Source organism: Camelus bactrianus, chromosome 25 (genome assembly GCF_048773025.1).
Source record: "Camelus bactrianus isolate YW-2024 breed Bactrian camel chromosome 25, ASM4877302v1, whole genome shotgun sequence".
Taxonomy (NCBI): domain Eukaryota; kingdom Metazoa; phylum Chordata; class Mammalia; order Artiodactyla; family Camelidae; genus Camelus; species Camelus bactrianus.
The window spans coordinates 6,731,485-6,757,731 of record NC_133563.1 but is presented as its reverse complement, the minus strand read 5'-3'; the positions used below and the strand labels follow the sequence as shown (position 1 = coordinate 6,757,731).

At 37.1% G+C, this 26,247-nt stretch overlaps 1 protein-coding gene across 5 annotated transcripts in view; it reads right to left on the bottom strand.

Moving 5' to 3' along the window:
- Positions 1-26,221, bottom strand: part of MTDH (metadherin) — a 50,428-nt gene extending 24,207 nt beyond the window's left edge. For 4 of the 5 annotated variants that reach the window (XM_074352936.1, XM_074352940.1, XM_074352939.1 and 1 more), the window contains exons 1-4: positions 25,488-26,221; positions 14,123-14,224; positions 1,572-1,656; positions 658-834 (exon numbers count right to left, since the gene is read on the bottom strand). In XM_074352936.1, coding sequence (XP_074209037.1) covers positions 658-834; positions 1,572-1,656; positions 14,123-14,224; positions 25,488-25,868 — 745 coding nt within the window. In that variant the 5' untranslated portion in view covers positions 25,869-26,221. The remainder of the gene's footprint in view (positions 1-657; positions 835-1,571; positions 1,657-14,122; positions 14,225-25,487) is intronic. The other variant, XM_074352938.1, reaches the window with a different exon arrangement.
- Positions 26,222-26,247: the final 26 nt, after the last annotated feature.

The following is a 26,247-nucleotide window of genomic DNA, read 5'->3' as shown; positions in this document are numbered from 1 at the left end:
TGGGAGGTGGAGGCAATTTATAAAAAGGTGAAGGAAGAAAAGTCAATGCCCGGAAGCAAGATGAACAGCATCACTCTGCAGACTGATGTCTCCAGGGTAAAAATGATGGCAAAGAAAAGAGACACTGAGAAGCCATCAGTATTGGATAGTCTGAACATCTGAAATACCTGGGAAGAACATTAGCCCAAAAATGTTTGAAGTTCTAGTCTAGCTTGATCAAACACCTAATGATAAGAGATCCAGGTAGAATCTGCACTATCCAGAACATGCTTGTTTCATCTTGGAATGAAAGCACCCAACATGCAGAATGCTGACAAATAATTCCATTTAATAAATGTCCACTATAAGAAATGGAGATGTAAGAGAGTTGGGGCAAAGCAATACACATGAGAAAAAAGCAGCAATCACTTTCTCATGTGACTCAAGGCAGAAAGGCAACTTTAATTTAATAGGCCATTCATTGGGCAGTATGTAACAAGTAACACTGCTGGTATCAGGTAAACCAATAGGTGGTCCACAATGCTCTCACGAAGAAGGGTATATCAGCACAATGATGTAAGCAGTTCGAAATAGTCAGATTTTGACATAATGATATTTTGTACATCTGATTAAAAGGAGTTGGATTTAATGTATTACTCTTAAGTTCCACTAATATACCTTTATTCTTCTTGGAACCAACAGGAAATGATGTGGTTGTAACTTGCTCGGTGGTAACTGTGATGGTATTTTCTATCCCAGGGATAGTTGAATCCAATGAACCAGAATCAGTCTGCACCTTATCACGTTTACGTTGCTGTCGTTTCTCTCTGTGACTAATTTTAGTTTCCCAGGCTCCTGACATAGCCCCAGAAAAAAAAATGTTATTCAGTAAGGGGAAGACAAAAAAGTTGAAGTTTTGGGGGGAAAATGGGGCAGGGCACACAAAGTATCATGATAAATTTAGATATTAAACTAAAAACCAAGAGTGCTTATTATATTCATTTATCCTAATAATTTATTCTGGTCTCATTATGTTGTTTTAGGCAGCTAACTACCATTATTTATTCTGGTCATTTTTATCAGATCTGTCATCTATGGTTTAGAAGAAATTGATATGTCTTCTTGTGTCTCTTTTTATCTTGCTGGAGTGTTATATATACTTACTAATAAAGGAGGGTGTTACATATACTTACTAATAAATGGGTTTATTAGGTGAGGATAATAAATGGCTTACTCAAGAATTTTGTACACAGACTTCTAGGGATGGTATATTTAAGAACAATAGAGAAAAACCCCAAACCATGCTTCTAGGAAACAACGACAAAAATTAACAGCTTTTCAACTGCTCAAGATATTAAGCTAGACCTTAAATTTCAAGGCAGTTCCCTTCAAGGAAAGCACTATTAGATCCTTAAATAATTCAAGGGAAAAAAGCGTCTTCTCACAATGTGACAGATGTGTCCATTAAAATCTAGTTATTAAAAAGAAGAGCTAGAAACAAGATTAAGCAAAATAAATGCAGCTTTTATATAATGCACCTTGGTAAAAAAGGGTTAAAATTTTTTCTATAGTCCTTTCACTTGCTCAAATACCTTCATCAACTTCCTTTCCATCATGGCGTGAACTGTTTTGCACTGCTTTAGCATCTGACTTTGATTTCTTCTTATTTTTCTTTGACTGAAAGTAAAATAGAATGTTACTTAATATTTCATTACGTTTTTGAAAAGATAGGAGTCAGTAAAATACATAATGAAATGTATAATGCTGACAACCAAAAAAATTTAATCTTTGATTAAAAAACTTAACATTTTAAATGGCAATAGTATGAGTTACCATTTATTGAGTGGTTACTATATGCTAAGTACTTTATACTCATTCTTTATTCCTTTAAAAAACTCACTGGAGAAGGTATTATTCCCATTTTAGAGATGAGAAAATGAAGACTTAAGAGATGTTAAATATTACATAGGTTGTTCTGGGCCACATTAAGTTAGTAAATCAGGAGGAAATAGGTCTATCTGGCTCCAAAGTCTGTGCCCTTAGACATCACGCTATCCTAACTTACATCACAAATCAGGTGCCATAATATGGTGTTTTCAGAGCAATAAAGTAAAAACCCACTGTGAATGTTCAGAAGGAAAATGATGTACTGATTATTGGCTTTTGGATTTCATAAAGCAGATTGTTGGCATACCCTATGTGTAACAAAAGAATGAGTCAACTGTACAAAGGAGATAATATTTTGTCAGTTTCAAAGCAGTGTGAAAATACCTAGGATTTGTATATGGTAGATGTTAAGTAATTCATTAAAGAAAAACACCTACACATATAAAATATGGACACTTTGGAATCGCCTTACAATTCCCTTCTGGTAAATTTTCTCTTCTCAAAAGCTTGCTAAACATTTCATAAAGCCATGATTTCCATATTTAGATAAGTGCTTCTAGAAGAGAACTAATATTCAAAAATAGTGATTTTATTTATACTTTGTATTCACTCATTTATTTACTGAGATTGCCTATTTATGTATTATTGTGCACCATCTTAAAGTTTACAATTAAAGAGACATAGGATAAGCAGTAAATGACAGTCTGATTAAACAATAAATGACAGCTAATTGCTTTTCTTATCAATAAATTACTTACAAATATTCTCAAGTGGCATGACCTCTTAAAAGGCGATTAAAAATTGTCTTTGACAATGGGAATATATAATAACTATTAAAATTTTTCCTTAAATTCCCGTTAATTGATTTGCATGTTTGTTTCTTTGCATGTTCTCATTATCATTAACATGTATCATGGTTAGTGTACTGCTTTATTACATCTACCAAAACAGGCTCATATCCACTGAAAAAAATTGAGATACTATCTTTTTAAGTGCATAAGTAGTTTTCAGTGTCTTCGAAGTTGAACAACTATCCATCTAACTTCAGAACATGTTCATCATCCCCGGAAAGAAAGCTGGCACCCATTAGCAGTCACTCCCACCACCTTTCCCTACTGTACCCACTACTAATCTACCTTCTGTCTGTCCCTCATATCCACTTTAAGTGAATATATATAACACATTGAGCATCTATCAATTATAATATAGTGCAGGGGTCAGCAAACTTTTTCTATAAAGGATCAAATAGTATATATTTTAGGTTTTGCAGGCTGTATGGTTCTAGATGTAACAACCAAACAATTCTGCTGCTGTAGCATAAAAATAATCATTTACTGTATGTATTTAAATAGGTATAACTGTGTTTAATAAAATTTTATTCATAAAAATAGGCATCTGGATGAATTTGGGGGGTCAGAGTTTGCCAACCCCTGATGAAGAGCAGCACTGTCCAGTAGAAAACAAATGAAAGCCACACATATAATTTATAATTTTCTAGCAGATATTAAAAAGTTAAAATAGGTTAACATTAAATTTTTTTAAATGGAGGTACTGGGGATTGAACCTAGGTCCCATGCATGCTAAGCACATGCTCTACCACTAAGCTATATCCCCAGCCTCCAGGTTAACATTAATTTTAATAACGTATTTAGGGGAGGATATAGCTCAAGTGGTAAAGCCCATGCTTAGCATGCTTATAGCATGTGAGGTCCTGGGTTCAATTCCCAGTACCTCCTCTAAAAATAAATAAACCTAATTACCCCCCAGCCAAAATAATAAATAATAAATAAAAGGTTAAAAAAAATAACATATTTAACCCAACACATCCAAAATACTATCACTTCAAAATGTAATCAATACAAAAAACTATTAAAAAGATAGTATGAAAGAAAAAGAATGCTGACTAGCCACATGTGGCAAATGGCTAACACACTAGACAGTGCAGACCTACCTGTCACCTTACAGATAAGGAAACTGATCACGACTTTTTAAAACTGCTAAAGAATATATACAAAATACTATAGATTGGTAACTCCTTAGGAAATTGTGAGGCCTATGAGATGAGTTCAGAGGATTCTAAAATCTCATTAGGAGTTACCCAAATAAGTAAATAAGCAGTCTCAATACCCAGCTGGCAACCCACGTATGGAATATATGATAACTCACTTAAACAGAATACCTAAGTATGCCGGGTAGGAGAGTTTGCTGTTCACTCTTAAAAGAAGTAGGTTAAATTATTAAGCTTGTTGTTCTTATACATCTATGAGAAAAAATGAAGCACATACTACACAATGTTTATTTGTATATTTTATACATATCCTACTACTGATACATTCGTAAAACATAACTATGTTAGTAAGAGCAAGCATGATTGAATATGCTCCATTATTTTACAGTAATCTTCTAAATTCAATTAAGAACTATCATATCTGACAAAGAGAGATCCAAATGGAGGACATACACCATTAGCCATGCTTACCAAACCGTGACACTAACTTTTCAATCTCATCCCTCGAAGTATGCAAAGGTTTTTGTGGAAATTTAAGTAGTAAAATTTAACCTTCCTTAACATCAGTTGTTTCTGCAACTGAATCTGAAGGTTCTATTTTAGGGGTTATTTTTAACAAATGGATTCATTAAAAAAACTTAAAAAAATAAACTGATTGTATTGCTATTACTTAAATAGAACCTAATGATTAACCCATTTAAGTCCCAAACTAACCCTAAGAGGCAGATGCTACTGTTTCTACTTTACAGATGAGAAAACGGAGGCACAGAGTGATTAACTAACCAACCCCAAGATCACATAATTAGTAAGTGTTGGAGCAGGGATTTGATCTCATATAAGCATGCTACAGATTCTGGGCTGCTACGCTATTTTTTCTGTTAGAAAACTGTTTCCAAGCTGTTAAAACTGTGCAGATAAGAGGATTTTCACAAGTATCAGACAAATAAAAAATCAGCTACTTTTGTGGGGAGGGTATAGCTCAGTGGTAAGAGTGTGTGCCTAGCATGCACAGGGTCCGAGTTCAATCCTCAGCACTGCCATTAAAAAAAAAAAACAGCTACTTTCTAATATCTTGTTGAATTTTCCTCAACACTGAAGGGACAGAGGAGGTAATAAACTTTTCCCCAAAGTATCTGTTAAGTAGACAACCGCTTGCCATTACAAAGTAGATCAACATATTTGAAAACACTTGATTTTTACCAAAAGAAAAATGTATGGCTCACTTTCTAAGCTGATCAGGTTTATAAAAGTATTTTGCCACAACATAATCAATAAATCTTTGTAGAATAAAAGATGATGACTACTACCTCGCTTACTATAATTTAAAGGTTTATTTTTCCAATCTGCAGTCTGGCTTCAACCTCTTTTGCCACCGTAGTTTTCTAGAAATAATGCAGTGAATGAATTTCATGCATGGTGCTATCTCTATAACTGTATCTCTCTACCCTCCAATTTTCTTTTTTGGTTTAATTCTAGTCCAAATGGTGCCTCTATCAGTGATTTTGATTCAGTTTTTTGCCTCCAAAATTTTAAATTAAGTGTCTAATGTTGAGAATATATCTTTATGGGTATTCATATTTAGTTGCTCACAAAAGTAGCTCTTCGTGTACTTCGTTACTGAAGCAGAATCTAGCAAGTTCCCCAAGTTGTAATGTTAGAAACATCTGTACTTTCTCCCAATTTGCAATTTGCTCTGCTACTAATTTACTTAAATCATCTGCAATGTTTTTATGTTGTGCCCAACAGTATATGCTGACAAACGAATGTGTTTTGGTTGATTGTCATATTGCTTTTGCTAATTTTACCATGGCAGAAAGCACAAGTATTTCCTCACAGTATGTCTTTCCTTTTAAACAAGAAACTTCAAGAGACGCTTCTAAGCATTTATAACTATATTTAGTAAAATTCTGTCATATTGAGTACTGCATAAACAAATATCTCAAAAAAAACCCTGTGGAAGTCAGTCTTCACATAGTTTCATAATATCCTTAGCTAAGGTCTCAAAACACAGCATGAGTGGGCAAGGTTTCTTAGCTAAAGTAGAAATATATTCCTGCTTCAAAAATCTTTTTTCTTGATGATTTCAATTTTGGGGGACCAATTTCTTGTCAGATCTGATTTAATCATCTTAACCCCATGATGATGCAGTTGACAGAGTTCTAACTAGAAACAGTGTCCACCAGTCTCTTTTTCTAGTTGTTTACTTGCATTATTATCATCTGCAATCTGTAGCTTCTTTGCTGTCTGTTTACTAGCAGACTTAGTATACTAACAGGTTATTTTACTTTAAACTGAGTAATACAATTAATTAACTTATGGAATTGAGCACACATAAACCTGTCAGAATATGCTATGAGCAAAGAACCAACGAGGGTACTTTTTCCAACTGTAGCTTCCCATTCTTCACCAGATCCCTCCCATATAGTGTCTTAATACCCTCTACCATCCCAAATGGGAGTGCCAATGACAGCCATATATAAAATATGAGTAAAGCTTATTTTTTAAAATAAAAAACTCAGTATAAAGTAGAAAGGCTAATATTTCCTTCTTTCATCCCAATGGATCTTCTTGCGTACTCCACTTTGGAGACTGTGGTCTTTAAAAGCACAAGCAAAAGCAGTTCTAGGACTGTGAGTCCTAGAGTCTCTTAAAATTCATAGAACTTACATATAAAAAAAAAATTATGAGCTAGTTATCAAAGAAAACACACAAGAATGACTTCCAAAACGAAGCTCTTTAATCTCAACATAAACGAATATTTCTAATTTTAGCCAATACCCAATAAGTAAGTGCTATCATCTAGTAAAGTGGAAAAGGTACACGTTAAGAGCAAAAGCAGAACTACTCAAAGGGCTAATGGCTCTCTTAACAGATTTTGCTACTTTAAAGAATTGTAAAGTATAAAGAAAGGCAGAGCAGTGCGCAATTTAATGCTGAAAAGACTAATTTAGGGAGTATAATCTAATATTTGTACAGCATCAAAACTATCATTAAGAATACTTTATAAATTTTCAGTGATATTTTATTTTGCAATTAGCTATTTACACACATGGTAAGTCGCCAGGTTCTGAATGTAATCCTTACTCATTTATGACTTCTCTAATCTGGAAAGTACTGATCCTTAAAATTATGATGAAATGACAGCACTAATATTAAGCCTTATAATCATCTAAAGTCTCTGCTGGTAATGTCAGGAGTGATAAAGTAAATGAGGCATGAAAAAGGGGAATACTGAGTATCTTCTAAAGGTTAGACATGGATACTAGAGTGATTTGGTCTGAGGACTAGTGGCTGGTGTATAAGGTTTTTCACTAACTTATGGCAAAAGGTGTTCTTTTTTCCTGAGGTTTTTGTTCTTTTTATTTCCACTGTGTCAAAATTCCTTTCTTTTTTTGTAATGGTGACAGTGGTTTTAAAAATGTACTTGACAAAATCAAAAGTTGGTAGTCAGTGAAATTTATTTTGAAAAGTTTTAGCAACTGCCACTTGAAAAGTCTGAAAACCACTGTTTTAGGATCAATTTCATCCTCTTTCTGCCTAAACAAGTAAGGCAGGGTCTCTATTTTATACTGCTCCACATTTTGGCACTATTTCTTTTTCTCACTTATCTCAAACACACAGATGACTTGGGCATAGTTAAATGCAAAGGATAAATGGTCCAAGGGGTATACTAATTCCAATTCTCTATTTTGTATAAACCATCAGTTCTCAATCTTAGTAACTTGGTGACACAATGTCAGGACGAGATTAATTATGAAAAGTGTCATAAACCTTTATAAAAGTAGAGAGGCTTGCAACTGATTTCCTGTTTGGGAGAGAGGGTGTGATTTAAACTAGACTTAGGGTTACTCTACTCACTGCTATTCTGATACCTTTTTTTTTTTTTTTTTGAATAAAAGTAAGGAGCAGAGTTGCAGGTGCAGAGAAGTGCCCACAATTTGCACTTTGCCTCTTTCTCTTCACCCTGTTAGTTATTTTCTTTCACAGCACCTATCACCACCTGACTTTAGAGATTATATTTGCTTCATAAGAATAGTGACTTCATAAGAATAGTGACTCTACCAACTATTTTTATCAACCATTATATTCCTAGTGCCTAGAATAGTGTATCTTGCACATGGAAGGCATTCCATTAATATATGGTTTATCAATGAAACAGTCTAAAACTAGAATGCATTACACATAGCCCTGTCTGCCCAACTCTCACTGTCTTCCTAAATAAAACCTCTGAGCTATTACATTTGTATACTTGATCCATCATCCAAGCCATTAAATTATTTAAATGTGTTTGGTGTAGGCTCATAAGTTATGGTATACCGCATAAACAGCTCGGCTATCAACTCATAATCTTAAAAAATTTACAAGAAACCTTTCTTAAGAACGCCTTTTATCTAGCCCTGAACTCCTTCCGAGATCTGGTTCTCACATTTCCAATAGTCTAATAAACTAATTCCACTTGGAGATCCCGTTCGCACTTCACTCAGCATTTTCAAAAACAAACTGACCATTTCACTGTGTTCTATCCCCCTCTTGCCACTTCCTGCCTGATACAACCACAGAATCGTGTAAAAACGATGGGCTTGGTCAGAAGTACTGCTTCCGGTCTCAGTTCCGCTGTTAGGAGTTTAGACAAAAAAGTCTAGGGGCAGAAATGAGGTTCCTCTGGTAAGACACTCCCTTTTTTATTAAAAAACTACTTGGCTTCCCTTAAAGGAGACCTTGAAAACTAATTCTCTGGGTGGAAGCCAAGAAATCACAACCATAGACTATGGCACGAGGGAGCCTAGAAAGTCAAGAGCCCAAGACCTAGAGAGTAAGACCATACTAAAGCACTCCAGAAAATGTTACATTTTAATGAACTCAAAAGACTGTATTAGGAGTCTAAAACAGGGGTTCAGCCAAAAAAAAAAAAAAAAAAAAAGACCAAACAGTAAGTATTTTAGGCTTTGCAAACTATAAGGTCCCTTTCGCAACCACTCAACTTTGCTGTTGTATTGCAAAAGCAGGCATAGACAATAAATAAATGAGTGAGTATGCCTGTGTTCCAGTAAAATTTTCAAAGATAGGCAGAGAACATGATGTGGCCAGCAAGCCATGGTTTGCCAATCCCCAGCTTTAAACTGTAGTTTCCAAGCTGTATTATGGAAGATAAAACAAATGTATGTAAACTTTCTGGACATGCTGGTATTCTCTTTTCACTAAGAGCTGCTACAGCTTATGCTTGTATAAAATCTATGCTGCCTCAGAATAATTCTGTCTTTGGTCTTTAAAAAACTGATCACTCCTAGAGCACTGGTTCTCAAACTTCTTGGTCATAGGATACTCTTAAAACGTATCGAGGATATCAAAGAACCTTTGTTTATGTGGGTTATATCTACTGATATCTATCATACTATAAATTTAAACTAAGAAATTATTTAAATATGTATTAATTTATTTGAAAGTAATAATAAACTAATTATATATTGTATAAGTATATTTATATAAATAACTGTATTTTCCAAAACAAACATTTCAGTGAGAAGAGTATGTTTTACACTGTGCAAATATTCTTCATGTTCAGCTTCATAAAAGACAACTGGATTTGTATACCTGTTTTAGCATTAATTTACTGTGATACATTATTTGATTGAAGCATATAAAGAAAATCTGGCTACATACACACAGATATGTAACTGGAAAAGGGAGGAGTTTATAGTTTTTTCAGATAATTGTGATATTCTTTAATAGTCCACTAAAGATTAGTGGTTGCTGAGGGGAGGGGAAAACAGAGAGACACTGCCAATCGGCACAACATTTCTTCTTGGGAAGAGGAAAATGTTTAAAAATCAGATTGTGGTAATAGCTGTACAACTCTGTAAATACACTAAAATAGTACACTTCAAGGAAGTGAATTCCATGGTATATTATCAAAATAAAGCTGGTTAACAAAAAATAAAGAAAATCAATGTGTCTAGAGCCCAGAGCAGGTAAGAGGCAGGAGAGCAGACTTGAGTCACAGTGCCTTTAGATTCTGTTCAAGACTGTGGAGTAAGAGCAACAGGAAGCCATGAAGGACTTTAGGTAGAGGAAGGAAAAAATATTACACCAAACCTTGTTAGGTGGTAGTTTCTTAAAAATTGCTGCAATGGGGAATCTGAAACTACCTGAGTGAACTTTCTATGCTCTACTACATTAAAATCCATTGGTCTGACCTGCGCTTTAAATGAATCTTTTATACTTGCCTGATTTTGTAACATGCAAGCATTGGTCATTTAGAAAACAGATTCACTGGTTATACACATCTTCCAAAATGTTAGAACATTCCATTATATACAATATTTAAAAAAAAAATCATGTTTGTTAATGTTACCACTGGTTTCATCAGAAATTCTTTAAGTACTGGGATCACTGTCAAGTTCATGGTGGTAGACACAAATTTTCCAAATTCTAATTTTCACTTGGCAACAAATCATTTTATCATTTGCAATGAATCCTGTCAATTGTTTTCCTTGAACTGTCTTGATTATTTTTTAGGAAATGCCTGCAACTACCCAAGTCTAAATAACCCCGGCCTGTCTATCAGTTGTTCTCTCCAGTAACCCGGAGTAACATGAAATAAGTGGCTGGTCCAGTCTACACCTCAATCGTACAAGTGTTTTTCCTCAAAACCACCACTGTTCTTCAGTACACAGCATACTTCCCATTTCATCATACGGAATAATTAAAAAGCATGGGTTGAGTTAATAAAATTAATAATTACCATTTTTACAGATTCATCAAGGATACTCTTAAGTGGAACTAGGTTTTTTTTTTTTTTTAACTGTGAATAGATTGCAGTAAAGAATTCAACTACTAGTAGTTTGATGCCACTGCCTTAATTTGTACTCAGGAGCCAGCAGTTTTACCCACTGCTGCTTTTGCACCATTAATGCAAATATCAACACAGTGAAAAAGGCAATGTCTTAATTATAATGAAAATAGCTCTGTCTTCTGAGACCTAACAAAAGGGTCCCTAGGACCCCTTCACAGGGGTCCATGGACCGCACTTTGAGAACTGCTGCCTCAGAGAAATTGAGAGCATTACTTAACTAGCTTTGTGATCCTGGGCAATTCATTACACTGTTTTTAATAAATTGTATAAAAAATGGTAATCCGCCCCCTCCTCCAGAGTTGTATACTAGGTAGGATTAAGAGATATGAAAATATTTTGTATACTGTATAGCATCATAAAAATCTAAGAGCTTATTAATATTTGTAATGATATGAGTATTTTAGTAGGACACCACTGACTTCATCTTAAACAACTTGGTGAACAAATTTCACACTTTTTTTGCTTTTTTTGTTTCTCTTATTAACAATCATTGCACTTCTATCTTAAATCAGACCTTTACAATCATAGACACAATGCTGATTTGTAAATGTTGCTGCCAGCTGAACATATCTAAGTTTTTATCATATCGCCACCCATCCCTGACCAGTCAAACTTGTCTAGGGTTTTCCTTTGAGTATGTCTGAGTATGTTTTTGTTTCAGCTGAAAAAGGACTGAGTTCATTTGTTTCTCTCTCCTTCTAAACTTGGCCTCCCCACTTCTACTTACTGAAATATCATCCCTATCCTTATGAGTCCAATTAAATCAATTTTTTCTGGATACCCAAATAGGATAATCTTACTCCTCAAATACCTGGCCATCAAGGCCTTAGGTTACCTGGTATCTTCTCTTATCCTTGGTCTTTCCTTAACTAGATTGTAATCTCTCTGAGGGTAAGTACATGTTTCATTTCTCTTTATCCCATTTGGCATTTAGTAGCACAAAGCACTCAGCCTGGCTAAGGGTCCAATGTATACTCTGCTAGAGGCTAGCATCAATGAAGCACTGACCTTCATATCCAAATGAAAACCTGGTAGCTTAACTTGCTTCACAGACCCAAACCCATAGCTCTTAACCATAAATTGTTTTTAGACAAAGTTTTATCTGTAAGACTTACACAAGTAACAAGGTATTCGATATCACTGCATGGAGTACAATTGCTCTACCAGCAAATTGTATTTCTCAAAGCACCTAAGATGTGGCTCTGAGAGGAAAACAAATATAAAATAATACATACTGAGGTGCATAAGTAGATCTAAGATGTTTATTTACAAAAAAAAGACAGAAGTCTAACAATCTGTCACATATTTAAAACACACAAAAGCACACAGCACAATAGCATAAAAAATTAACTAAAATGAGTCACCTGGACTGAACCAAGTTAAAAAGGATAAATACAAGATGTAGGATGACAAAAAGTAATACGGGCCATGAGTCGTAGCATTTACTATTATGCAGAAAGTCAAATCACGTAGGCAATTAACCAAAGGCAGAAGCCTTGTACTAAAAAAGCAACAGCAACTGAAAGGACGCAATTCTGTCAAGAAATTAAAAAGTACATGAGTTTTGGCATGGCATCAGAATGAGTTGGGTTCAAGTCCTAGCTCAGAAACTACACATAAAATAGAGAAATCACAAGATCCCTCTATGCTTCAGAGCCCTTATCTATAAATGGGGCTATTACTATTTGCCTGGAAGAGTTTTTAAAAGGGTCAGAAGTAATATGGAACAGTAAAAAGCACAGACTTTGAAGTCAGATGGGTCTCGGTTAGAACTGACTATACTTTCCATGGCTTAGATAACTTAAGCTTCAGGTTTATTTGTAAGACAGGTATAACACCACCTCCTTAGCGTTCTTGTGAGGATAATTAAAATAATGTATAAATATTCTGTAAAGTCTTAAACGTACACCCAGTGAGTGCTCAATAAATTGTCTCTTATATAGGCAAATATATTCATATACATACACATACCTCACTGTGCACGGAGCCTGCCATACTGTAGATACTTAACAAATGTCAACTATTACATTTTCTAATACAAGAAATTTCAGAATGATTTTAAACTGTAAACTGTGGTTTTACATCCTGATACATCCTATCTATACATGATTAATCTAATCTATACATGATTAATCAATCAGAGATGAATGGTAGTTAATAAATTACTCCGACCACATATTTTTCAGGATAATTCAGGGAGTAGAAGCAGAAGTATACAATGCTCACTAGTAGGAAGCCCAGAAAAAGAAACACTAGATGGGAGAAGTAGAAATCTATATTAAGCATATAAACTATTCACAATGTAAATTCACAATCCCGAAATTATATGCTTATTTATTCACACAAGTATTTACTATTTATTTTTCTGCCATAGGCAAAATCAGACATAAATTTAATTCTCTCCCACAACCATCCTTTATTTTAAGACACGCTACCTGTAACTGTCTTGGTCCTAGACCAATTTCACTGGGTTACACGGGCAGAATTGATCTCACCAGTTCTTCAAAGACATTTTGAAGTTACAAGCGCTAAGAAACTGTACCGACCATTTCATGCCACTGTTCTGCGGGGCTGGAGCTGTGGCACACTGGTTCCTTGAAATCACTTACCTACCTGTGGTTGTTTTTTGTCTGTTTCCCCTAAAAAAGGAGTTAAGCATGCATGGGGTTAAAGAAGTGGAGGAGGCGTAGTTTGTAATGTACCAGAATGAAGTCTCTCACCCACAGCAGGAGAAACCACTGTTTACAGTTTCTTGCACATTTTGCTATACTTACAAACTAAATTAAGTCAAATAAAAATGGGTCAGTTCTAACCCTGGCAACTGGAAAGTGAATAAAATCCCAGGAATGCAACATTTATGGGATATAACAGATTGTTTTATTTGAAAACTTAAGAGTGTACACCCAAACTTTTAATAATGACCTGAATATAGAACATTTTCTTTAAACAAACTGTATCTAATAAATAGATGATTATGTTTCCATCATAACAGAAATCTATTTTAACACATAACACCACAAGACAATTTTGCCAAGCTTTTTATGCCAGAAGTGCATATTAACAAAGGTAACACAATTCTATTTTCAAATAAGAGGTATGTTACATATCTGGAACCTTACTCATATAAAAGATGTTCAAGTCATGAATAAACTGTTTTTGGCAAAGTGAGTACTTATAATGCCACAGCAATGTTTAAAATACTTGGTGGTACATCCTTCCTTAAAAAATGAACAAATAAACAAAAATAACTTATTTGAACCTTCACCACCCATTGATCCATCTGCTATGATAAATTCTGATTTTTAGTTTTTCTTAAATAGGGATAATACGTACAACTTTATGTCACTCTCTTTATTAAGAGCATTGCATATAATTTCATATGCTGCCAAACTTACCTTTTCATTTTTCTTGTCTGTCTCTAATGGCTGCTTTGCTGTTACACTTCGAGATGTTCGGACAACTTCCTCCTCAGCCACTTCAACAGTCCGTCCATTTGGCTACACAGCAACAAAAATGGATTCTGTTATCAAAAAGCTTGGCAGATCAAACCAAAAATTTATACTCGGGAGACAGAATACACAACAATCAAATTCTACCCCCGACCCAACACAGCAGTGTTATCTAAGACTAGATGGACTACTGTCCCTAGGAACTATGTTTTATAATAAAGAATGAACTTATAAGCAAATATCTGCACTACAAATTTATTTTCTGATTTACCCAGGCATCAGTCCCTCCAACAAAAAATGGTGGAATGGAAGCAGAAAAAAAGAGAACTGAATTGTATTTGCACCCTGACCACCAATTAGCTGTGTAATCATAGAATATTTCACTCGTTATCTTTGAGTCTTACGTCTACATCTACAAAATGATGAATCTGATCTATTCAAAAATCCACAAACTTTTTCAGTAAGGGCCACACAGAAAATATTTTAGGCTCTGTCAACCATACAGCCTCTGCTGCAACTGCAAAGCTCTGCTGTGGGGGCACAACAGCAGCCACAGACGACATGTGAACGCAGCCGTGCGCCTGTGTTCCGAACACAGCAGGTGCAGGGCCAGATTCGGCCCATGGGCCACAGCCTGTTGACCTCTGCACTGGATAATCTCTAATATCTCCTGTAATTCTGTAGTTTACAGCTCTACTGTTCTGAGATTAAGAAGTTTGACTAACCCACTGCCACAGTTTAAAAAGGCTACCTCAGCTTCCCTAACATTCCCCAGAATAAAATGATAGCACTTAGAGGTGTTCAAGAGTAGAATTAAGTCTGTGAACCTGAAATCTGGCTTTTAATCAGAATCACTAGTTTGGGGATTTTTTAAAAAAGTTAAACATTTCTGAGCCCCATCACCAGAGATGTATCTGGATTAAGCGTTTGAAAAAAGGGCCCCAGGTGTCTGCACTGCAACCTCTTCTTTCTGGATACTACTACTTCTTTTCACTTGCCCATTTCTCCTCATACTCACCACAGTAAGCTAGTCAATCAATACATAGTTTCAATTGCTTTATTTCTAGTTTATCATATTACTTATTATAGAAGAGCTACACTCAAGAAAACAACATGAATGTTCAAAGTTGTCCTAATGTGACTTAACCTACATTTGTGTAAAATTATCGTGGATATGAAGCTGGAAAAAGAGACCATTAATATTTTAAAACCCAATTTGCAGGCTTCCCAAAGATTTATGGCAGAAAAATCAAAACAAAAGCTGTCTTTAAGCTGATTAAATTCCTAATTAATCCAAAATTAATCTGCTGGGTCTTAAGCAACTTGTTTAAATCAGACAGCTGATGTCGAAACCAGGTCTCCTCACTTTTGGTTTGGTTTTTTCCCTTCAGTGCTATTTTGCCATTTTAACGCTGCCTCTTTTCATCTCTTGCTGGGTTTATGGATACTGGGGGGGGGGGGGGGGGCAGTGCAGGGAGGAGGCAGTGCACAAAGAAAGGTAAGAACAGCCAGAAAGGAATTCGGACTCAGAGCCATGTTCACATCAGGAATATAAAACTTTGATTAATTCTACTTTCCAGTACCCCCATCTTACTTGTCAACTCTTATATGCCATTTCTTATTTCAGACTCTCTCTCTCTAGTCAAACTTTTTCTGACTTCCTGGGGTCAGTCTCACCTTCCTATGTAAGTTTTACTCCAAGTGAATGATCTTGCAGCTACAAGTCTACACAGTTTCCCATACTGGCAGCTCCCAAGGCTTACATCTGTGAAATTGCATTTAACTAATCCCTTCAGGAAACTCTCCATCATAGTCACTTACATAACACCTCCATTTTACTCATATAAATAACTAAATTGAATCATTTAAATTTATATATTAACTGTAAAAAGGTAAGAAATTAAGTGGTTAAAAACTAAAACCTACTAAAAGTTCAATGCAATTCCTTAAAGACAACTGCAAATATTGATAGAGCCCACCAAATGAAAGAGAAACAATCTTTCCTTCTAATCAAATACAAAGTCTAAAGTCCTCAATCAGTGACTAACAACACAGGAACGCTCAGGTTTCATTTCATAGACTGCAATGATCAGCAAGCCAAAGGGGGTCCCATGCTTCAACCTGTGCCAATTCACTTCCTTCTTTGCAACATCTACTTATGTAATGGCTAGAACTGTAGCTGTTCCCCCTGATCTATGCAGATCTTCCAATTTTTCACTAACTCTTGGGCTTTATTTATGTCTCATAACTATTAGGATTCCATAAGGCATCAATAAGACTTCACAAATGCCTGACACCATGAAATAAGAGCCTCCTATCCTAGGGGTGAAGATAACAGAATTCTTTGGTAGCAGGAAAAAAAGAACACACTATAGTGGCTGTGCCTCTCCTACCCATCAACAGCACACAACTGCCCTCTTATTCTGCTACTAGCTGGTTAAGAAGACCTTGCCCTGGACTAAGCATTAACCATATTTAAATCAGCGAATCTCCAAATTCGAGCATATTATGTAGATCTGCTCACATAAAAAGAAATAACTGCAAACCAACATTTTAAATTCTATGTGACTTCCAAGCTGGGTTTCACATGAAAGTATTTTCTCTTATTACAATACAGAGCCTTAATATACCTGTGTTGTTTCCACAGATTAGAAATACATGGGCCTCTCATTATGCCCCAGTTTAAAATTCTCTGGAAAATTCTGAGGTGTTCCCCTCCAGGGCCAAATTAAGTTAATTATGAATATAGCTTGCAATCTATATTTTAAATTAGACCACCCCAAAATGTCCTTCAAATTTGGTGAAAATCAATGAGTAATGGAAGAATGATAAAATCACTTATTATGGATAAACTTGTAGACAATGCCATGTCTGCCTTATTATACATCCCCAACTCCTATCCCAGATCCTTTTTTAAAATGCATTCACAAAAGAACTGTGTGTGTTTGTGTGCTGGGAAGAGTGGTGATAAGGCAGAATAAAGATACCTAGCTGAGAACTAGGAAAATAAAATGGAGGAGGAGGCCACACAACAGGAGCATGGTCTTATTTAGTAATTCATACTGATTTCAAGGAAATAAAATTCTTCATGTTAGTCAATCTTCAAATATTAATTCCATAAACGTGTACTAAGTACTTAAGTACAAGGCACAGGGCTAGGGACCTCAGGAACAAGGACACATGAAAGGAATCTGCCCTCCGGGAGTTTTAAAGTTCAGAATAAGAAAGTAGATTTCTACTCTATTTGAGCAGCTTTTATACATTTGTTAAACTGATTCAAAATTGCAAAATTACCTATATCTAAGGTAACCATATATAAGGTTTAACATTTGACTTCTAAAATTAAACCATTTAAAATCCTATTCTGACTTAGCTATGCAAATTTTATTTTCAGCCAGAAAATGTAAAAACCATGACTTCAAATTACTTGGAAACGCCTTAAGTTTAGAAACTAGAAGGACAGTCCACTCTACCTACCAAAAAAGTGAAATATGAAAAGACTATGGGCTTTGGAGTTGGACAAACCTGGGATTAAGGCCCAACTTCTATATTTAATCACTGTGATTTTAAGCATTTTCCTTGACTTAACCCTCAATTTTATCAACTGTAAATATGAAGAAAATATGTAACCTGTATTAAAACGTTTCTTGTCAAAATGACAGTAAATGAGAAAACATATGAAAGCATACTTTACTTGCTCAAGAAACTGTTTCTTCCTTTCAGTATTCTTTCCTCTCCAAAGCTATGACGGCCCATATCCTCATCCCCATGTTTCAGCAGTCATTTTTCATACTAGCAAGCTCAAAGTAAATGTTAAGTCCTGGTGGTCAAGAAGGCCAACAAACTGTACACGCATCTGCCCAGTCCAATGCTCCAGACACAAATTCTTTTGGGAAGTGTTTTTAACAGAATACTAATTATGAATAAATACATCCTCTCAGAGGCTAGAAATAGTCCAGGCTTGCTCTACAGACAGCAATGTAATGCAATCTTTCTTTTTAAAAAACTGCTTATAGTTTCACCATCCATGATAAAAAAAGATAAAAGGCAAGACAAGGCATCACGGAAATTCAAGAGCTATTATCTTTAGATGACAGATTAGACTATAAGACAGCCTGACAATAACGAATAACATCCAAGTATTTGCCATGGGCCAAGCACATGCATTATCTCATTTAATGCATCAGATTTACAGTCTTGGTCAGTTTATTAGTTTTAGTTTTGAAGAGTGCTGATACAAATTCAAGACAGAATAATTTCCTGTCATTTATCTGAAAACGCAAACTATGCATTTTTTCTCTGCCAAGTGTTCTGCACATATCAATTACATAAACTAAACATACACATAAACTATAGCTTCAGTCATAGTAATTTGCCAACTTATTTAAAATTCAACCCCAATTTTAAACTCTTAATAACTAAAGAGAATAATCTTACAAATATGGCCTATAAATCACATTTGCAAAATCTTGCTATATATCCTGAGATATTTCCTTTAGGATAAAGATCCTTGTGCCTTCTAAATAGCTAGTCAAAATTAACCCCTCTTCAGGGATTCCAAAATACTTTTTTGTTGACTGCATCAAGGATGGTCAGGGCTACTTTTACAGGATAGAGAGATGACACTCAATACCTATCACATGGCCAAATTATGCTAAAGATGACTTTTGAAAAACTAAATACAGCATTAGTTTTCAAGGTTTCATATCTGATGGGTTTTGAGAAAAGGATTACAGGTGATACAGCAGACACATATCCATGTACTTCTTTCTCCGATCCTGATGGATGCCTTCTGGATCATGGCGTTCTGTGGAACACTTTAAAACTGCTAGCGTAGTTGGAGAGAAAACAGCAAATTTAAAAACTGGACAAATAACACCAATTCCTCACTTAGATCTCTTGATTTTGTTTGAATAATAATTATAATAATTTAACAATACTTTCAAGGCTTTCACAATCTTGAGAAGTAATACAGGACTCAGTAATGCCAAAAGTGCAACAAAAACAAGCATTCAGAGGGTTTACTGCCACTACTGGTACCTAAGATGAACACAACTATTAGAGACCTCTTCTGTCGGAACTAATAAAGGTCTTCTCTGCTAGGCCTCTGGCAGAAAAAAATGACAGGATGAAAAAGTTCTGTCATATAACCAAACAAATGGAGTCAAAATTCTGGAGCTTTTGTAAAAGTAATTATAATTTTCAGCAGAAACCTCTGATTCTGCTTCTTAAAAGTACATTTTAAAAGCAATAAAGCTGTAACTCACTGAGAAAATTGGATTTGTTCTCTGAATGCAATGTAATATCCTGGAACGTGCTATCAAAGCCAGAGAGGTACAGTGGAAATAACAGTGAATTCTTAGGCTAGAAATCAGGATATTGTTTTACCTTTGAAATGACTTTAATCTATGACCTTGAATAAGTCACTTAATCTCAAGATTCCTTTTCTGTAAAATCAGCAATACTTGTTTTACCTATTGCTCAGGATTTTTTAATCAAATGAGTATTCTTTTAGAACTTAAAACTATGGGGACTAGTGACTTAAAGGGAAAAAGAAAATCGTGTAGGTGGCATATGATACAATTTATCTTTAGTAGTACCTGGGATAATATGGCAAAACCACTACCTACGAATAAAAGGTAATTCTATTGAGATTATTTTAAAATATAAATTTATTTAACTCAATAATATTATCCAATTAAACTGTGAGATGTCATTTTAGTCACTTCATTCAGCATTTAGTTTAACAAATGATTATCAAAGGCGCTTATACACCAGTCACTGTTCACTGGTGTATATCAAGGCTTACAATATAGTGGAGGGAGAAAGTAAATACAAAATTTACAAACAATGATAACGATAATAAAGGAAACACACACACAAGAAGTTGAGAGAGAAAATAGAAGAGGATGCCCATTTCCAATAGGGTGATCAGGAAAACATTTTCTGGGAAGGTGAGTTTTAAAGTGAGATCTAAAGGCTAATTAAAACAGTGGGGACAAGAATGTGCCAGAAGTGTTAATAACAGCCCATATAAAGCCACTGGGTTGTGAAAGAGTTTGAAGAACTGAAAAAACGATCACTGTAGCTGGAGGTAACAAATGAGAGGAAACCACCTCAAAATCGCTGAGAAAGAAAAGCAGGTGCTGGGCCATATAAGGAAAGAAGTTTAGATTTTAAGTGGAAAAGCTACTGAAGTGTTGGTTTTAGACAAGATGGTGATTTGTTCATAAAAAGACTTAGCCTTAGGATGTTGAGAAAGGACTGGAGGCCTTCAACAGAAGCTACTGCTGTACAAGTGAGTTAAGGTGACAGCAGAATGAGAGTGGCTGGACTGAATATATATTCTGGAGATAAAAATCGATGGTACTTGCTGATAGCTTAAATGTGAGATGAAGAAGATGAAGAGGTAAGGAAAAGGGAAAAACCAAGAATGATTCTTAGATGTCTGGATTGAATAACTGAAAGAATGGCAGGGTCATTTTACCACTTACAGAAATGGGGAAGACTGGGAGAGGGCAGGGAATTACAAATGGTGCTCTAAAGATATTACAGTTTTTGAGACAAACATCAGATTTCCAACTGTAAAAGTCAAGTATACGCCTAGACATGAGGTTTTGGAGATGAGAGGAATGGTCCAGTTACCACAGGCTAATATAAAGTTATTCCCATTATTTGGGGAATTCCACATCAGCCAATTCACTTACTCACTAAAATTTATTTCTAATGCCAAAATCAATACTTGTCATTCTCGGACATGCACAGAGCTGTGAAAAAATCTGAGTCATCCTAAAGGCGCATTTCCAGGCCATGTTCTGCCTTCTTGTTTTAGCTCTCATAAAAAATATAAAATAAACATATGAAAAATAGAGACTAGGTGGGACGGTACAGCACAGTGATGGAGTGCATGCTTAGCATGCACAAGGTCCTGGGTTCCATCTCCAGTACCTCCATTAAAAAATAAAATAAAATAAAATAAAATGAGAGACTAACTCCAGCTAGGAAACTAGAGAAGGATTTACAGTGAAGGTAGCAACATAGGTAGCTGGGTGTTGAAGGATAAGTAGATATTGGTAGAAATACAGAAAGAAGGGCTTCTTAGAAGAAATAACATGAATAGAAGAAAACAATATGAATAAAGAGACACAGAAGTCTAGCTAATGGTAACATCTTAGGAGTAATGATAAGAGATAAATCTAAGATGGGGTTAGATCATGAAAAGCCTTGAGTGTCATGTCACAGACTGAATTTTATTCAATAGGTGATGGGGAAACTACTGAAAAGATGTGAACATGAAAGTCACTCAATCAGAGTTGGGCTTTAAAAGATTTAACTGGCATGAGTGGGTCGAAAGGATTGGCAACAAAGGGACTGGGAAGCAGGAAAACCAGTTAGGATGCTGTTAGAACAGCCTAAGCAAAAGGTAATAGAGTCCAAAAGTAGGGCAGTGGCAGTGAAACTGGAAAAGTAGTAATGAACACAGAAGACACTGTGTACTAGTAGAATGGTTTGTTGGCTGTAGAAAGATGGACCTTACAAAATTTTAGCCAGATGAGGCAAACAGCCATTTTCCACTGTAAAAATAAAAAGGTGGCTCATATGGCTGTCAACTAGGCATGAAAAATAGAAATGAGTTGCATAAATACTTCAGTGGAACTTCTTACTATATTATGCATTTAATAATTATTGAGTGCCAAGTACTGTGCAAGGTTATACAGCAGCAAACAAGACAAGACACTACTCTTTTATTTACTGAGATTATAGACATTAAGAATTGCACTAGGGCGAAATCTTTAAGAAAAATTCTTACACTAATATAAAAACCACCTGTTCACTAAAATGAAATTTCTTTGACAATGATCTTGGTCATGTGCTTCCAGCTGAAATTGAAAGCAACAATTGCTGAAGACCAGTTACCTGACATCTCACATCCATCTAAATCATTGCACAGATGAAGTGAAAAATACTTACCAAGTGCCTATTTAATACTCACAATGAACTAGAAGTCTTAAGAAATACATATAAGAGAACAATGATTTCCAAAAAGGCTAGTAACTAAGCCCAGTGAAAAGTGCCACCCCCTTCACTTTTAACAGGGGAGCGAACTGCAATTTATGCCCTTGAAGACCTACAGCTAAGATATTAGGGGATAAAAACCAAACTGACAAAAGAATTTTTAAAAAATGCTTATGAATAGATTTTAAAAAGCTAAATAGCACCTACTCTACAAATAAATACAAGAAACTAGAAACAAATTTTGAAAATTCAACTTGTGAAATTGGCAATGATTTAAGAGAAAACTAAAAAGAATGGACTAAAAGGATGAAAATAAAGTATTTAAGCAAATATAGTTTCAAAAAAACTACAGCAGTTTACATCACTTAACTCACGTGCATCAGAATTAAGTATATCCCAAAATGTTTATCAGGATGATGTAGAGATGGATTATAGATTGAACACAACCCCAGTTCGAAATTTCTTATACAATGGATCTTACGGCCCTACTGCAGTGAGTGATTTTTCAAACAGATAAGCAAGGATTTACTACAGGAGCTTGTTAAAAATGCAGATTTCCCTGGACTCAGTTCCAAAGATTCTGAATTTATAAGATGTGCAGTGGGACTCAGGAATTCACATTTTAACACACATTCAAAGTAACTACTGCAAATAGGGTTAACACTGACAAATCCCGCAGTGTTTTAACCCAACTAAGATACTCAATTTATAAACAAGATAAGCTAAGTGGAGCAAGGTTAAATGCTTTACTCAAGTTTAGAGTTCCCAATTCCTGCCAGGTTGATGGGAGTTAAGGCTTTCCCCTGCCAATCGTATTCAGCGCCTTTGCTTTCTTCAGCCTCTCCCACTATCCTACTCCTACCCACTTTCATAGCTGAATCCTGTGATAAGGTCTTTTACAGTCACCTGGGCCCACACTAGGATTGCATTGTTAATTTTTTGATATCTCTTTCCACAACTGGAATGAAGAACTCCCTGGGGAGAAACTGAGCTTTTAGTTTTTTATTCCTTTCACTGTGAGACATATGAATATTGTATTCCTTTTTACTGCCTTCAATTTACAAGCAGTATCCTGCTTTTCTCCAAGTAAATACTTAGCACAGTGCAAAGCATATGAGTCCCAAATAAATGGCAGTTTATACTTCTTAGCCCTAGAAAACAATGTTTTTCTAAGTGCTGGTCACTCTTTGCAATCAAATGTGAAACCAATTTAGTGAGTCATAAGTATTGTTAAAGAAAAACAAACAGAATAGTTTGATATGTGTGTGTGGGGGTATTGTAATGGAAAATGTACTTTTTACTCTAGGGTGCAGTCAAAGACGTTTGAAAGCCACAATTTTGCAAATGTTGATAAACTTCTCCAACATATCTTTACCTTTAGACAGACAAATACTTTCTTTCACACAATTAACATTCAACCACTCCATCAGTCTTCCCATTCTCCACTAGATACTAGATTTATTTATTTATTTCCCTGGTCCTTTACTCAAATGAAATGGAGAAGGCGTAAGTCCTAAGTTTGACGAGCATTTTTCACAGTACAAGTCCGTCGGAGTCTGCCTGAGTTCCTTCTTCTGATGGGTCATGTAAGTGTTGCGATGCACTTCAGATGGGCTCTTGGAGCACTTGCCTCTTGACTCAAGTCTATCTGAACTTCCAGACGTCCCAAACAGGGCTTTGAAATTTTCACAACCTGCTTCATCCACACAGAGCCTAGGCTTATTAACTTCTGTAGTTTTTAAGACCACTTTTTTTTTTTCCTATCTTGGAGCCAGGTTCTTTATTTCCACCATAACATTATTTTCTGGTAATCCTTGATGCTCTCTACAAATTTAAACATAATTACGCATGTCCCAAATCAGTTCTATCTTCTCCTAACTTAAGGTAGTATTCATACTGACAAAACTGTATCCTTTTCTAGGCCTTGTATCTCACATCTTCTTCATCAGCGAGTCTAACCTAGGCCTAACAATGCAGTAACTGTAACCTGTCACGTCTCTAATATAGCCTTATTCTTTCTACTACCAGCAATACTCTCAAAATCCCACTTTCTCCAATAACTTTCCTAAATCCCTCCAACAGAACTAGTCTCCACTCTCCAGACCTCATTACACTGCTCACACCTCTACAGCAGCTACCAGTCTATAAAATAGAATTATTTATGAATCTGTCTCCTACATTAGTTTCCACGACTAACTCCTATGTGTGTATCTCCCACTGCCCAGCAAACACCAGAGGGCATTTCACATAGTACTTTATCCTACTAGAAAGGTGAAGAGCTTAATTCAGTGGATATAAAAATAGGTGAGGAGCGGTTTCTAATTCCGCACGCCCTCTATACTCTGCTCAACTGTAAAGTATTTTTAAAAGATAGAAACTATGAAAGCTATAAGAGAAGAACCAGGGGGAAACAGCAATAAACAATGTAGAAATAAAACAGAAAGGCGTGATACAACGGATGTGATGCTCTCTGCATTTCCACACGTGGTCCGGTAAAGCGTGCCTGAATCCCGTTCTCAGCCTGCACCATTCTGCTCTGTCATCCCTTTACTCGATTTCAAAACCTCCCGCACCACTTCGCTGAACTTGCTTTAGCGCTCTCTCAGAGGGCCAAGTATCCCAAAGCGTATCAAAAAAAGACTCCCTCTTGCCTTTCTCCTCTTCCGGCCTCCATTGGCCACATTCATAAGAATGAGAGTGGGCAACCATTTCCCTTCAACAGTCCCAACTAAAATGGAAGCACGTCTAGACCTGCGTACCTTTAATCCTTAAGTAAGCCCCAGAGTTTCTAGGTCACCGTATATCGCCTTCACTACCTGCCACTTCAATGGGACTGAACTAGTAGGCTCTGTCTTCCAGCCGCGGTCTTGCCACAACTTCCCACCACCACATTAAGGTCCCATTACCCTCCACACATCGCAGCCTACCCCGTAGGCCTCAAGGAGGGTTGGCATGTCATTCTGGGGTCAAGGTTCCCGAAAACGGCTTGACCTCTGAGCGCTTTTATTTAAACATGCCTCATACCTTCTAACTTCCTTCCTCGAAACTGATCTCCCCCCACCCGTCTTACACTTCCTGACTTTCCACCATTCTTCAAGTAACGTGTCCCCCGATCACCTCCTTCCCCTGGGGAGAACTGCGTTCCGGCTCTCGACTAACCTCGCTCTTTTCCTTTTCCATGCCCGGCTGGGGCGGCTGGGGCGGCTGGGGCGGCTGGGGCTCGGCCGCCCGCTCGCTCGGGGGACTCCACGCCGGCCCCTCGCCCATACATCCCGCCGCTCCAACCCCTACTCACTTTGGGCTTCTCGGGCAATTTCTTCCGGCTCTTCTTCTTCTGCTCCTCGCTCCTGAGATTCTTCAGCAGAGCTAGGTCGTCAGCGGCCGGGGCCGAAGCGGCCGCCGCCTCCTCCCGTTTGCGGGGCGGGTTCCTCCGCTTCTTGCGGGCGCCGGCGCAAGCCGCGGCCCAGCTGTAGCCGAGCAGGAAGATCAGCAGCAGCCCGAGCGCGCCCGTGCCCACCAGGATCACCCAGCCCGGGTACCGCTTAGGCTCCAGCCCCAGGTCGAGGCCCAGCTCGGTGCGCAGGAAGCCTAGGCCGACCGAGAGCATTTCCTGCAGCCGGGCCGAGCCCTCCTCGGCCTGCTGGGCCAGCTTGTCCAGCCAGCTCGGTGCAGCCATCTTCCCTCCCGTCAGGGGGACTCGCAGGATGACGCTGGGGCGCAGAGACGCCGTGGAAGAGTCAAGGGAAGCAAGGGAGGGCCGGCCGGACCGCCTCAGGCCGAGCGCATCGCGGCCGCCCCTCGCGCCGGAGCCGGGGATCGGCCGCTGCCGCCGCCAGGATAAGGGGCTCTCAGTTCCCCCTTGTCAGCCTCACTCCGCCGCCGCCAGGAGGAGGGGGGCGGCGGGAGGGAGTGTCTCCAGTGGCGGCCGCTAAGCGGCGTCTCGGCGCCAGTGCCAGGCCCCGCTGTCCTCCCTCGGCGGAACAATGGCGGCTCCGGCCGCGATCCACGCCGCGCGCGCAGACGACGACTGGGCCGCGGGTCACGTGTGCGCCCGT